This window comes from Leucopleurus acutus, assembly GCF_964270905.1.
Source record: "Leucopleurus acutus genome assembly, chromosome: 14".
Classification (NCBI taxonomy): Eukaryota; Metazoa; Chordata; class Mammalia; order Artiodactyla; family Delphinidae; genus Leucopleurus; species Leucopleurus acutus.
Genome location: NC_139156.1, coordinates 23705513 through 23721160, shown reverse-complemented (window position 1 = coordinate 23721160; position 15648 = coordinate 23705513). Strand labels below are relative to the sequence as shown.

The 15648-nt window shown below is 43.4% G+C and overlaps 1 protein-coding gene across 1 annotated transcript in view; it reads left to right on the top strand.

The window, feature by feature from the left end:
* The window catches only part of SORCS3 (sortilin related VPS10 domain containing receptor 3), a gene marked incomplete at both ends in the record, with an annotated part of 585940 nt that overhangs the window by 482485 nt on the left and 87807 nt on the right, over nucleotides 1-15648 (top strand). The window contains 3 exons of the mRNA XM_082855021.1: nucleotides 2685-2864; nucleotides 12447-12593; nucleotides 14158-14260. Of these exons, the coding sequence (XP_082711147.1) occupies nucleotides 2685-2864; nucleotides 12447-12593; nucleotides 14158-14260 (430 nt within the window). The remainder of the gene's footprint in view (nucleotides 1-2684; nucleotides 2865-12446; nucleotides 12594-14157; nucleotides 14261-15648) is intronic.

The following is a 15648-nucleotide window of genomic DNA, read 5'->3' as shown; positions in this document are numbered from 1 at the left end:
CCTCTAATGCTGAATGCCCCAGTGTTTTAAGTTGTTTTTTCCCCCCTCACTTCTTTTACATTAGTTTAGTCTAAAATAACTTAGCTCATTCATTTTTATGACCAAAACATCTGGGGAAAGCCAGGCATTTCTGTTGCATTTTTAACAGGTAAAGTGAATTAAATCCATATTTCCTGCAGCTGCTATTTCCCCTCCTACTGTGTTCTTGGGCTTTCATTCCACCCCACACAACATGACTTCCTCACATTTTTTTTTTTTTTTTTTTTTTTTTTTTGCGGTACGCGGGCCTCTCACTGCTGTGGCCTCTCCCGTTGCGGAGCACAGACTCCGAACGCGCAGGCTCAGCGGACATGGCTCACGCGCCCAGCTGCTCCGCGGCATGTGGGATCTTCCCGGACCAGGGCACGAACCCGTGTCCCCTGCATCAGCAGGCGGACTCTCAACCACTGCGCCACCAGGGAAGCCCCATCACATGGTTTTTAAGAGTAAGCCTTACTTCCATTTTCAGGCACCTCAGCAGGAACCTGTAATTCTACAAGGTGTGAAAGCACAAATGAGCAAATGAGGTCTCAGTCAAGGTGACCTAGGGAGTCCAAGGCTAGAGGCTGAGCTCTGACAGAGAATCTCCGATGAAAGATCCAGAGCTCACTTTCTCACTTTTGCCCCCTCCCAGCTGTCCAGATGAGTTTGCTTCTTTGTACAATTGGCATGGAGGAGCTCTGCGTGGTTCTGACATTAGAGACATTGCTGCCTCCTTTTTTGGTGAAACCGTTTCTGGGAAGGGTTGTCAAATAAGGTGAAGGCTAGATCCACCCTAGTTATTTACTTACTGCCACTTCACTTGCCTGTGTCCCTATTACCAGTGCTTTTGGCCACAGTGACAAGGGTGCCTCTCTTTTTGCTTTCCTGGGATGATATTATTCTTTGGCATATACACCTGTATAGTTATACATTTTAAAAATTGCTTTTACTTAGTCCGATATCTATCCAGGCTAACATTTCTTCCTGACAGTGTAAGATCCTTAGGTAATGACTTGAGTTTGTGGTAATCTTTGTACAGTGCCTAGCCACATATGCAAACTGGCTTTTAAAACCGATTTTGAATTCTGAACTATTAGATTTAATTTTAGAAATGACCCAGTCCAGGAATACAAACTAAAGTGGCTTCAGGGACCAAGAAGTTAACAGTAATATATAAGGGCAGATCACAGATATGTAGGGCTAAGACTCCAATGAGTGCTGACTCTACCTAAAATACTACATTTTCAGGTATTTGATAGAGGTTATGGTCAAACCAAACAATTGTGATTCATATTCATTTCATGGGTCATTGGTTTGCAATTTCTGATTTAGGGGCTGTATATACAAATAGTTAGAAGCTGACAATTAGGTTAGAGTCATATCACAGAGGTTCAAAACGTGGTTCGGCTACCTAACGAGTTACGTAACCTGAAGCAAGTTGGTAAACCTCTGCGTGCCTTAGTTTACTCCTCTGTAAAACAGGAATAATCATACTACCTCATTGTAGAATTACTGGATTTTTTAAATTGAAATAATACATTTAGATGACTTAGAATGTGCCCAGATGCTAGCTATTTTTATTGGTAGCCCAACCTCTTCACACTTTCAGTGAGAAAATGGAAGCTCAGGGAAACTGACGCATCCAATATCATACAGCTGATTTATAGCAGAGCTTATATTATGACCCAGAACACTAAATTCTAGAGTGAGTATCCTTACCTGTATATCTGTGGTTTTCAAACATTACTGTATTAGCAGCAGAACCCCCCTCACCTTTTACTCCTAAAATATTACACAGAACTCCAGGACATAACAGATCTCAGTAGTGCTGCTCTGTTTCCAGCAGAGTTGGAAGCCCAGAGCCCCACCCATCGGCTATGCCTCTGTGCCACCTTTCTTGCCATCCCCATCTGAAGATTCCAAAAAAAGGCGTGAAAACCGTTACCCTAAAAAGTTTGAAATCATAAATGAAGATCTAATGAAGGGATAGGACCTGTCAGTTTTGCACGTGTGGGTTTCCTCTTGCAAGGTTGTATGTCTCCATTAGCAAAGACCAACTTTCAGTTATAAAAATAAAAAATGAAAGTGGGGGCTTCCCTGGTGGTGCAGTGGTTGAGAATCTGCCTGTTAATGCAGGGGACACGGGTTTGAGCCCTGGTCTGGAAGGATCTCACATGCCGCAGAGCAACCAGGCCTGTGAGCCACAACTACTGAGCCTGTGCGTCTGGAGCCTGTGCTCCGCAACGAGAGAGGCCGCGACAGTGAGAGGCCCGTGCACCGCGTTGAAGAGTGGCCCCCACTTGCCACAACTAGAGAAAGCCCTCGCACAGAAACGAAGACCCAACACAGTAAAAATAAATTAATTAATTAATAAACTCCTACCCCCAACATCTAAATAAATAAATGAAAGTGGATAAATCCCTTGAAGCCATGGAAAATCATACCCACCAAAGCCCCTTACACCCATCTTCCTGTCACTTAGCAAGTAACAGAAATCATGAAGCTCATAATTTATAGCCTTGGCCTGACACAGAATTGTTTAACATTGCCTATAACTCAAGCTTTTTCTCAACCGTTTCATAAGTCATGGTGATTACTCTGGGTCTCAAGGGGCAAGGAGATATGAAGATCTGCTGCCTTACAGGCCTTCCATCTTCTTATAGGACATGCACATCATTAGTACCAATGAGAACCAAGTGTTCGCAGCTGTCCAGGAATGGAACCAGAATGACACGTACAACCTCTACATCTCAGACACACGTGGGATCTACTTCACCCTGGCCATGGAGAACATCAAGAGCAGCAGAGGTCTGATGGGAAACATCATTATTGAATTGTATGAGGTATGTAGCCAAGATTTCATGAATTTTGATAGTATGAACACAAGCATTGGAGTCAGATAGTCCTGAATTCAGATCTCAGCTGTACACTTAGCAGTTGTAACTTTGGGAAAGGGACTTACCTTCTCAATTCCCTCACCTGTAAAATGGGGATAAAATATTGATCTAATGAGATTGTTGTGAGAATGAGGGATAATGTTTGTAAAGCATCTAGTGTGGTGGTTGACTCAATAAGCCTTCAACAAATGGGAACTAAAGTCAATGTCTTACGTGTATGAGCAGAATTACAGCCCAGAAGTGAAGGCACTTGACTTCAGTGATCTCTTAAGTACTTTTTTCAAGTCTGTGCTTCTTTTTATGAGATCTGGGTAGAGGGATTAGTGCTATTTATATACCTTAAATTATTTGGAAAATCATGTTTTATGAACAACTTTATAGGAGAGGAAAGCAAATATCACTGGTAGGAGTGAGGGTTTCCCTGAAATGCTGCCAGATGCCAACACCTGTGCATAGAGAAGAACTGGCTGTGACTTACATCTTTTTTTTTTTTTTTGCGGTACGCGGGCCTGTCACTGTTGTGGCCTCTCCCGTTGCGGAGCACAGGCTCCAGACGCGCAGGCTCAGCGGCCATGGCTCACGGGCCTAGCCGCTCCGCGGCATGTGGGATCTTCCCGGACCGGGACACGAACCCGCATCCCCTGCATCGGCAGGCGGACTCTCAACCACTGCGCCACCAGGGAAGCCCACATCTTTTTTTTAATATGATCACCTTTATTGAGTTTCCACTTATATTGAATTTTTTTAGTGTGACCACCAGTTAAAGAATAATTTATCTAGGAAACGAAGTGATTCCATTTAGGGACTAGATTTAAAAAAAAAAAAACTAATTGTTTCAGTGACCCTAATGATACCCTGCTTGTTTATACCTCTAGTGTGTGATCTTTCGCAGTGAAAGAACTTGAGTGACCACTTCAACTAGATGGATTGATTTGAGCAAAGGAGGCGTGTCTCATTATCCAACATTTACTAGTGACTTGTGGTCAGACCCCACAGGCTGTGCTGGTGGAGGTCATTCATTCACAGCAGGACAAGTTGCCTGTTGTGGGCGGTAGCCTCAGATGGTATGGCTGAGCTACTCCATCGTGAGTTTTCCTCTTCGAGGGGCGGGAGTGGCTGTCAGAGCAGAGAGATCAACACATGGCCTTCTGCTTGACAGTGGTCTCTTCTGAGCAGTGCATGTCAGAGTGCCCACATCCCTACTCTGGTATCTAAGTTGGCTGCTCAGTTACTAAGAGTGGTGGAAACATATAAGATTCCAGTTATTTTATTAGGTAGAAGGCATGGGGTGAATGCAGGTACATTAAAAAGAAGGAGAGAAGTGAATGTCAGGGTAGAAATACCCTGATTTTCTAGGACGTAGACAAGTGCTGAAATAATTCCCTTAGCAACAAGGTCCCAGCTTCAGAAATGACCTAGATTTCTTCCTAAAGTTGTAAAGACTAGTAGAGATGACTAGGAGTGTAAATGGCTTTGGGAAGCTTACATTTTCATGCCTCTCATCACACCAGGAGGCAGAAATATACCTTTGTTATTGGGCAGTAGATCACGTCTGTGGGAAGGTTTGTATGAATGTTCCCAGGAGTGAGGCCATTCCTGTTTGCACAAGTAAGCCTGTAGAGGTAAGAGGATTATTCATGCTCCTGTGGTCAGAGCCCAGTAGGAGAGGTGGACATTGCTGCAGATGACCTTTCAGCTGAGAAATTCCTGTTTCTCTGACTCTATTGGTATGGTGGGTGAGTTTGCCACTGTGCAGTTCCTTTCCTAAAACAGGGTGCCTGAAACTCCTTGGTCATTTAGAACAGTGAGACATTCTGATCTGAAGCGACGCATGAATCAAAATGAAGAATGTGCCAAGATACATGTAATTTTTTTTTGTCTTTCTGAAGTCAGTCTTTTTTGGGGAAAAAAATACATGGTGTCATTGCACCTACAGAGAAGCAAGATACGCTAGGCAAGGCAACTTCCCTAAAACCAATTCTGTTGACCTTGTTCTCCATTCATTTTTATCAAGGTTGATCATGCCCCTGCATTGTGTTCCAGACTATGAGGAAAGCAGGAAAGATAAGGGCTCTTACCCTCAGGGAGCTTGCAGTCTAGTTTGTTGGGCTTTGAAGGGGTCAATAAACAAAGTTCCTCTTTTACCTGTGGAAGAATGAAACCATTTGAGACAGAAACAAAGGGTGAGACAAAAGGAGATCAAATGTCAGCTTTATTGCTTTGAAAAGCATGTAGGAGGAAATGGTCTTGCTAATACTGCTCCCCAGAATTGAACTCATCCATCCAGTCACAGGCAGAAGTAGTGAATCAAAAGCTCTCCCATGGGACATGGGGAGAGGGAAGGGTAAGCTGGGACAAAATAAGAGAGTGGCATGGACATATATACACTACCAAATGTAAAATCGATAGGTAGTGGGAAGCGGCTGCATAGCACAGGGAGATCAGCTCGGTGCTTTGTGACCACCTAGAGGGGTGGGATAGGGAGAGTGGGAGGGAGATGCATGGGGGAGCGGATATGGGGATATATGTATATGTATAGCTGATCCACTTCGTTATAAAAACAGAAACTAACACACCATTGTAAAGCAATTATACTCCAATAAAGATGTTAAAAAAAAATAAAAAGCTCTCCCATGGAAGCCTGTCTCTGTAACACCACAGCATTGTGGTGCAGAGGATGTGATCTTTGCAGGCAGATCCCCAAAATAGTTGAGTTAGGGATGTGCTGTAAAAGACCAGTTCTTTTTCTCAATGTTACCAATCCGGTTATCAGTACTTTTGCCCTGGGGAGGAAGAGGTGAAGAAGTGGAAGGCATTCCAAATGTCAAGAATGGCAGAAGCCAAGAGTCGGACAGGCAGTGTAGATCTGTAAGTCCGTGAGCTAGCCAGTCTAATTGCGTAGAATAGATGGTTGTCAGGGACAAGAATGAGTGCTGCATAAGTAGTTGGGGTTCAGATTCTAGAAGGCATTTAATACCAAGGGAATAAATTATATCCTGACACTATCTAGACCATGACCATATTGAAGGTTTTTAGAGGGTGATGCTGCTTTGCACCTGGGTGTACATTCTGTGATTTGGAGATTAAGCCCAATCTAATTGGTCTCTAGGGGTCATTAGACTTTAACCTTCTTCACTGGAGATTCTCACAGAAACTGAGATTGTGTACCATATGGCCAGTTAGCAAAGAGACTATAATTTTTGTGGACTCTGAATGCCCTTGAGTAATACAGCCGGAAGAAACAGTGAGCTTTCGTGTTCCATTCAGCTAAGGTAACACACTTTCATGAAATGTATTTTGCCTGATGAGGCTGGTACATGAGACGCAAAATCTCCTGGAAAGATGTAAGTGACTCTAGTAGGGTAGTGATCACAGTCTGACTTGTATTAGAGGTGCGATTCCTGCGTGTTCACTAAGAGGAAAATTAATTCTAACTTGATGAATTTGGGGAGACTTGCCGATGAGTAGGTTTAAATGATGAACTGCTAGAGCATGGGAGAAAGGCATGCCTGGTAAAGTCCAGCATAAGAAGAGAACCAGAGTCTGATGAGTGGAGGTCCATTTTCCTAGAATGTCGAATGACCCTGGAGAATAGTGGGGGTAAAGGCTATGAAGATGCTAGTAAAGAGCTTGACTAAAGAGTCGGGCATTTATTCTCTGGGCTGGTATTTCTCTCTGTTTTCCCTTACATCTAGCAAATGATAATTGTATGCGCGAGGTAGTGCCTATGCCAAGTTAATGTAAAGCTTTATATTACAACGTGACAGGGTGTTACCTCTGTTTGCCCTTGTCTGAAATGTCTGAGATGCCTTTAGTTAACACAGATGTGAGGTGGCTTGAGCTGACCACAGCTGATTAAAGCTACTACTGTGTCATTCTGTCTTCCACATGGACCTCTCAAGCCTCTTCTTGACATTGGAAAGGGGACAAAGAAAGTGAGAATTTATTTGAGAAGTACACCTTGTAGGTCTTGGCACTGAGAGACCTTGGAGACCAAGGGGATCAACCCCACCCAACTCCCTAAAATCTAAGGCAAGGCATTGTTCATTTCTTGGTCTGTTGGAGCAGTTTCCTGCTGAAGAGGGAGTCTGTTGTGCTCTGTCCAATCCCTTCATCAGAGTGCAGTCTTGTCATGGCTGTAATTACATAATCAGGGGAGAAAATAATTCTTGAAGGCCAAATAATGATCTCTTCTTTAAGGTAACAGAGCCATTCCATCAAAACAAGGCTGGTGTTGACAATGAATACAGTTCATTATGTGTGTTCACCATTATTCTTATGACACTCTTTTCATACAGAGCTCTGTTGTGGTTTTTTCACATCTCTAACTATAAACTGCATTTCTTCCTAGATGTTCTCCACTGGTAAATCAGGTAACAAATGTTCTTTGCAACACTTTCAGTTATATTGTAGAAACATTCTCTGAGCTGCTGCATTTTCTTCAATATTTTCCTGGATTAAGCATCCAACTTGTAACTCTGTATAATACTAACAACAGCATACCAGGTAATGCCTTAAACTGACATTGTCGAGTAAATATATAACAAGCTACACGTGCACTTTAAAATCAAGAGAAAAAAGTAAAAAGAAACAGGTGGAATTAATTGTAATATTATATTTTATTTAACCAAAATATCCAAAATACTGTCATTTAAGTATATGCTCAGTATGAAAAATTACTAATGAGATATTTTATAATTTTTGTCATACTAAGTCTACAGTATCCTGGGTATATTTTACACTTCTCCAGCATCTCAATTCATCTGCTAAATTTTCACCAGAAATACTTGATCAGCATTTATATTTCATAAAATTTACAGTAGAAAAGGTAGATTCACATATCCAAGTTATTCCAAGCAACTTAAAAGTTGGCCAATAACTGGATCAGGTATCAGTTTTTTTTAAAATTTCAGTTTAAATTGGTTAAAATTAAATAAAATTAAAAGTCAGTTTCTTAGTCCCACTGACCCCATTTCAAGTTCTCAGTAGCCCTATGTGGCTAGTGGCTATGGTATTGGACAGCACAACCCTTAATGATATATATACTCTTTCTTATTTATCTATTACAATAACTCCTTGTGGGAGATACCATTCCCTATTGTGCCTATGAGAGTACAGAGATGCAGAGAGTTTGGTAACTTGGCTCAGATCACACAGCTAGTAAAGGGTGATGCTGTGTTTGAACCAACCCATGTCAATTTGACCAAAAAGCCCAGGCTCTTCCTATTATACATTTTTTTCACATTCATTTTTTTTATTGAGGTATAATTTATGTACGGTAAAATTTACCCTTTTTGGTTCTGCTCTTTTTGGTTCTATGAGTTTTGAAGAGGTATGTGCATCTACCACCATAATCGAGATATAGAACATCGAACATATAAGGTATTGTCTCACGACATTCCCTCTTATGGCCTTTTTTTTTTTTTTTTTTTTTTTTTTGTGGTACGCGGTCCTCTCACTATTGTGGCCTCTCCCCTTGCGGAGCACAGGCTCCGGACGCGCAGGCTCAGCGGCCATGGCTCACGGGCCCAGCCGCTCCGCGGCATGTGGGATCTTCCCGGACCGGGGCACGAACCCGTGTCCCCTGCATCGGCAGGCGGACTCTCAACCACTGCACCACCAGGGAAGCCCCTATGGCCTTTTTGTAGTCATCTTCCTCACACCAAAAGTCACTGGCAAACCAATCTGATTTCGCTCTGTCCCTCCAGTTTCATTTTTTCTACATTTTCATATGAATGCAAAAAAGGGAGTCTTTTGAGTCTAGCTTCTTTCACATAGTACATTGAGATTCACACATGTTGTTGAATATCAAGAGATGTTCCTTTCTTTCTACTGCTGAGTAAATACTGCATTGCCTGGGTGTATCCTCATTTGTTTATTCATTCACCAATTGAAGGTCATTCAAGGTGTTTCCAGTTCTGTGTGATCATGAATAAAATTTCTATAAACATTTATGTGAACATAAGTGTTTCTTTCTCGTGGGTAAATACATAGGAGTAGAATTGCTAGATTGAATCTCAGTGTATGTTTATAAAAAGCCAGCAAACCATTTCTTAAGTGGCAGTATCATTTCGTATCCCCGCCAGAGATGTATGCGAGTTCTAGTTGCTTCACGTCTTTAACAACAGTTGGTATTATCAGTTTTGTGTGAGTGTGTGTGCACACACACGTGTGTTTAGACATTCTTTTAGGGTCCTAGTGGCACCTCATTAGTTTCGTTTAAATTTCCTAATGACTAATTATCATGAGCTCACTGTACTTGGATGCATAAAATGAAACTCTGAGCCATCCTTAGTGTTCTGGCCTCTTTGCTCATCTTATTGATGTTTTATTGCTTTCCGTGTCTCTAGTGCCTGCCCTCCACCCACTGCTTTATCATGACCTTACATTACCCTTCTTTGGACAGATGGACGGCTACTTATAGACCCCGTGGGGACATTTTCCCCAACTGACCTTCATCGGCCCCTCACAACAGGTCCAACTCTAGGGACAGCCCAGGGCAAACCATGGTAATTGCTTTTCTCAGCAGAGCCCTGGCTTCCTTGTCCTGAGGGCATGGGGGTGAGCGACAGATGATTATGCCACCTGGACTCAGTGCTCTGCCAAGGGGCTGCTGTCAGTGTCCCTTTGTACCTCAAATTGATTCCCAGAGGGAAAGTGGGCCATGCAGGCCTGGGGCCTTGTACTACCCTCTTTTCTGGGGACCACCTTACAAGCTGATACCTTTCTCCTTGAACTCTTGGGGCTAACAGCAGCAGCTATGCTGCTGATTTCAAACCACAGTGGGAAGAAGCATGTTTTTAAGTTGATCAGATTCCAAATACCTCCTTGGATGGAGAAGAGTTAAAATGTGTGTTTCATTCCCCGGTTCCTTTACATTTCATGTAGTGAAGGTAAGTAGTGTTTCGTGGAACTCTTGGGTCAGATATCTATGTAGCTATGTGTGTACACATACATGCATATATGGGTATGAGTCTACTAGGCGCCAACAGAAATGTATTTCATACTTGGATTGCAATCGAAAAGTTTGAAAACTATTGGCCTAAGATACAGAAAACAAAGTGCCCTCCAAACTTATAGTCCATTTACACAAGAGATGAAGCCAAGAAGCAATTCAGCAATAACGTGAGGACTTTGAAGAATCCAAATACAAGTGGGAAGTGTTTTATCTTTTTTTTTTCCCAGACAGGCAGACAGGACTGAGATTCCTTTGGCATTAGGTGCAACTGCAGGAGAAACACCTTCAGAGGTGCAGATGGGTTCCTTCAGAATCTCTCCTTCTATATATTTTCAGTCTCCATTCTCCTGATTTTGCTCTCAGACTATGTGAGGCACACAGAAAATAGCCGTCTGAGTGGTGGAGTTCTTAGTGGGAATATGGTAATATAATATTGGCATATTATATTTTCCAAACGTGCTCATCCAGAGAACACAAGAAGCAGCTAAGTGGCTAGTAATTCACGCTAGAATGTATCGAGCTAGGAGGCAGGGGATGATGGTGACAGACAGAAGTCTGATTCTGACCTGTATATGTTCTAGAAATTCGATATCAAGGTCCTGGGTACATGTTGGGGGCAGGCGGCTGGCTTAGGGGAAAGAGTTCCGTGGAATCATTATCTGGTGCTCCATCAGAAAAGACACCAGCTCTGTGTCTAAAGAGAATAATAGCAAAGGGCCCCCATCAGGCAGAAGGTTCTAAGGAAACACAGATTCCATTTTCTGTGAGGAATTATTGGTAATTGGGTTGGAGAGAAACAACTTTGCAGTTGGTTTTAAAGACTGAGGTGATCTGAGGGCCTCACAGCCCTTGACTGAGTGTGTAAGGTGCCGGCCTTCCTGAAATGGCACTGACTTCAAGCAGCAGGGAGGGTACCTCCGGGGAAGGGCATAACTCTGACAACGCTGCCCCTCTCCCCACCTTGGCTTCTGTCCTTACCCACCCTCTGTTCACATTAGGAAGCTAATCAGTTCCATCACTGGCCTTTTGTCAAATTCCCCTGGTGGTGTCCTTCCCAGATAACACTGTTCTCCTCCTGACATCCTCTGTCCATTTTTGTAGTTCTTTGTTGTTTTGTATTTGGGTTGGCATTCTCTATTCTCTTTCAAGGCCAGTCAGGTTATTAAAAAAAAAAGAAAAGCACTTCTCATTTCATCAGGTAAATTATGTCATTAAAAGAACTCACTTCTGTGAAATTCCTTCCTTTTGTTCCCACTGGCATCCTCTCAGAACTGCAGTAAACCTCAATTCATGATGACCCTCAAATAATGGGGATAAGTACAGTTAAAATTTTGAGATATCTGAGTGTAATCCAGAAAACCTGCCATTCTACCTCTTATTTATATATATTTAAACAATTTGAATTACGTTTCCTTTGGAAAATCCTGGCACTTGAACCAGAAGTCAAAGGAATGTTTCCTTGACATAGATTGCTGTCATTCTAAATATCTCTTCTGATTGCCCAGATGTAGGCATAGAAGAAATAAAAGTGAGTCAGATCTGTACTTACTCTCGAACGCTTCTGGATCATAAATGTCCTCATTCTCTGGCTACTTGGTTTGTGGCGATACTCTTCTTCCTTCAGAATATCAAGGGCGTGCAAATCCCAACACATCGGAACTCTCGCAAGAGCGCTCTCCATTATCTGTTGTATCCTTTGCCAGCTGACTGAGGACAGAAAGGAAGGGAAGGGCTCTTTCAAAATGACCATTGGCTGAGACCCAAGATAATGTGGGAATTATCCAAAGTCACCCAGTGAGCTGGTGGCACAGCCAGTGACAGGGGCCAGGTAGCCAAGCTGGGTCACCTGCCCCCAAATATCCACCTCACTCTTAATCAGGACACCTGGACTTCTCCTGTTACAGATTATACCTTGATGCCTTGAAAACCTGTCGACAAGCCCCTCCTGAGCAAAATCCCATGTTCTCTGTTTTTATTTATTTATTTTAAATTTTTATTGAAGTATAGTTGATTTACAATGTTTTAAGTGTACAGTGAAGTGATGCAGTTATACATATATATGTATGTCTATATACATATATATATTCTTTTTCAGATTCTTTTCCATTATAGGTTATTACAAGATACTGAATATAGTTCCCTGTGCTCCACAGCAGGTCTTTGTTGTGTATCTATTTTATATATAGTAGCCTGTATCTGTTAATCCCAAATGTTCTCTAGAAGGAGTAACTCCTTCAGTTGTTATCAACCACTCCCACCCCAGAGGGAATGTTGATAGTTAATTAAGGATAAAGCCCTCTGAACAAAGTGCAGAGACCTGCAGAGTAGGGCAAAGCAGATGAATAATAGGGAAATGGGACATCTGGTTTGTGGGGGTGGAGGGAGCAGAGATGAACTTAAACTTCTTTTGGAGACCACATGGCAGGTGACATTTCTCACCATGTTCCTCCTCTTTTCCTCTGTTGTACCCCCACACGCTGTGGAAAATGCTGGGGCTTCTCCCAGGGCCTCTCCAAAACTATAGGCATTTTGGCCCAACATTGTTCTCCATCTCTCACCCTTTTTCCTAGGTAGCAGGTATCAAAGGGATATTCCTGGCAAACAAGAAGGTGGATGACCAAGTGAAGACCTACATCACTTACAACAAGGGCAGGGATTGGCGCCTCCTGCAAGCTCCAGACGTGGACCTGAGAGGAAGCCCAGTACACTGCCTGCTGGTCAGTCCCCCGGTCTCATGTGAGACCACAGGGCAGGCTGGTTACCTGGGGATGCTCCAGCGGGGGCTTTCTTCCATCAGGGAGGGCTTAGGATCTTGGCTGTGCTGAGCAGGGATGTCCTACAGGTCCCAGGGCATTGACCTGTGGACTCAGACTGCCATGTCACTTGGATGGAAAGTTCAGTTGAATTCCACAAACCTTTACTGAGAATATACTATGTGCTCCAACTCCTAGGAAGATAAAGAAACATCTTTATGTTTCTTATCTAAAGAAAGAGCCTGTGCCCAAGGGTCCCAGACAGACAGAGCTCAGTAGTGGTAAATACCTATTAGCTGATGCTGGTATGATACAGTGCTTGATGATAAGTGCCTGATGGTGGGCAAGGTAAGCAAAATTTGCCTTGGAAGCCCAAGGAATGTCAGGCTGGTCTGTCCACATGGGACAGAGTTAATCTCTCAGCATTCCCAGGGTTCCAGCTGTATGGGATATTGGGGTGGGCACCGTGGAGGTGCAACTCCATGTGAGGAGGGAAGACAGATAATTAACAGTGAAATTCACAACTCTCAGCGCCCTCATAAAGAGGACCTATTTGAGAAAATTTTCTAAGGTCCCAGAAATGGTTATGTTTCCCCTTCGCAAAGAAAGTTGCCTTTTGCAACTGACTGAACATTCTAGACATTATGTGAAAAACTGGGAATATAGTGGTAAATAGGATTAACAGGGCCTTGCCCCTTTTGTAGTTTTCAGTCCCGCTCCATGCTTCTGATTTGGGGTACTAGGAAGGTCAGAGACAGGTGCCTGCCTGTAGGCAAGAACTGGTCACAGCAAGAAGTTTTTTCCCCCAAACCTTACCCATGGATTCATCTTATTACCTAATTTTCTCCTTTCCCCGATTTCACAATTCGTTTATTTTTATTTATTATATGGTGTCTATAAATCCCTAATCCTTTTCAAGAAACTCAAAAAGGGATAAATAAGTAACTGAATAAAGAACACAAACTTATGAGTTTCAAATAATGGCTTCAAACATTTTAAGTAAAATTCAAAGTAAAATTATAAACAGGAACCAAATACGTAAAGCAGAAACAGGGACCATCTGGTTGAAGAAGAGGGTAGAGGGCCTGAGACTGTCTCACTTACTTCCCCACTTCACTGCTCCCAGTGGCCCGTTAGGGCTCCAAGAAGCAGAGCACGATGGCCAAGGCCAGTGATGGGAGAAGATCAGGGTCATCCTGTGGGAAGGAATGGTCTGGGAGGCTTCATAAGGCTGACCATGAACTGGACCTTGATGGATGGGGTAGGGGTGAGGAAGAGAGGGGAAGCCTACAATTGTGACAGGAACAGGGACAGGATGGGGCCTATGAATGGTGCTCAGGGCAGCTTCTGATGTGAACGTATCAGCTGCTCAGGGAGAGATGACTTGTGCCCCAAACTAAGTGAGTGGCTCACATCCAATCCTTGCTGTTTCTGGAAGCTGAACACCTGGGAGCCCCATATCTGGTGGGGCAGGGGCGCATGTCAGGAGCTTCCTGGAATGAAGCCACCTTCTCTTCCTCTATTTTAGCCCTTCTGCTCCCTACATCTACACTTGCAGATCTCTGAAAATCCATATTCCTCAGGGAGAATCTCCAGCAAGGAGACGGCTCCAGGGCTCGTGGTGGCCACAGGTAAGGAAGACATTCCCTGGGCTTCTTCCTCACTGAGGGCTTCTGGAATATGTCACAACCTCTGTGGAATCATTTGAGCATCAGATGAAAGCTATGGGCACTCTTCCCAGAAAACAGGCAAGATCTGTGGGACTCCAAGGCCAATCTAATCACCCAGTAAAAGAGCTCCAGACACTTGCAACTTTTGGTAAATGCAACATCTCACATGGTCACAGGCAGTACCCTGTGCTTAGCAAGAGGCCAGAGTTCCTCTCCAAGTAAACTGATAGATCAGAAAGGTTGTTTGTAACAGGGAATTCTCACTTCAAGAAAACGTGATCTATGAACTTCCTAGCTCACCAAGTATGAGTTGGGGTAGTTTTCTTTTTGCACAGAGGATTCTTTAGGAAGGGTTTCACCCCAGAGCTGTTTTTAATCAGGAGGTCTCTGGTGCATGTAAAGGTTTGTTTATACATGAGTAACCCGCTTGGCTGACAGCCTGGGGGAAAGGGCAGAAAAACTCCAATTTGTATTGTTGGAAGCACTGTCCACTGAACGTCTATCAGAAATGAAGATAAAACAACTCGGAGATGAAAATGGAAGTCTCTGGGGGAAAGTGCTCTGCTTAGCATGTATTTGATTTCCACACACCTTTGCAGGAATACGTTGATGGCATAAAGCAAGGCAGGCCTCTAGTCTTCGAAGTTAGAGCTCTGCTATGAGGCAGCTCTTTTTCTAATGAAAGCAGATAAATGCACAGCAACTTGCTGAGATGGTTTAGTCTGTTTTCTCTCATCAACCTGAAGCTCCAGCCGCTGGCGTTACTGCTCTCGTAGACGTGACCTTCTTCTCCAAGCCTCCAGCTGTATGAACTTTTTAGCACCACCAGTGACCATCCACTCGAATCAGGTTGGCAGCTGGCATAGCCTTCTGACACCTCAGACTACTCCCCTCCGCCCGGTAGGAACTGGAGCCACCATATTTAACACCACTGGCTTCAGGGAGCCCAGGACAGTGAGAGATGCGGGCAGGCTCTATTGGTGTTCTCCTGGCTGGGGGGAGTGAACCCCACACACCATCATCCATGCTGATTGGACCTCCCAGCTCTGGGACTGCTGTGCTCTCTGCCTCTCCTCAAGGCCTATAGGAGACTCTGGACTGGAGTGGAAGGAACACTGAAAAACAGTAATCAATTATAGAATATAAATGCTAACCGTATAGTCAGGCATGGTTCTATGTGCCTTAACCACTCTGAACGTTGGTGTTTTCATTGCCAAATTGGGAATAATAATACCAACATAACGGAATTGGAGTATTAAATGAAGCAATGGATTTCAAGTGTTCAGAACAGTGCCTAGGACGTATCGAATACTCAATACATGTCACCTATTACCATTGTTAATGTTATA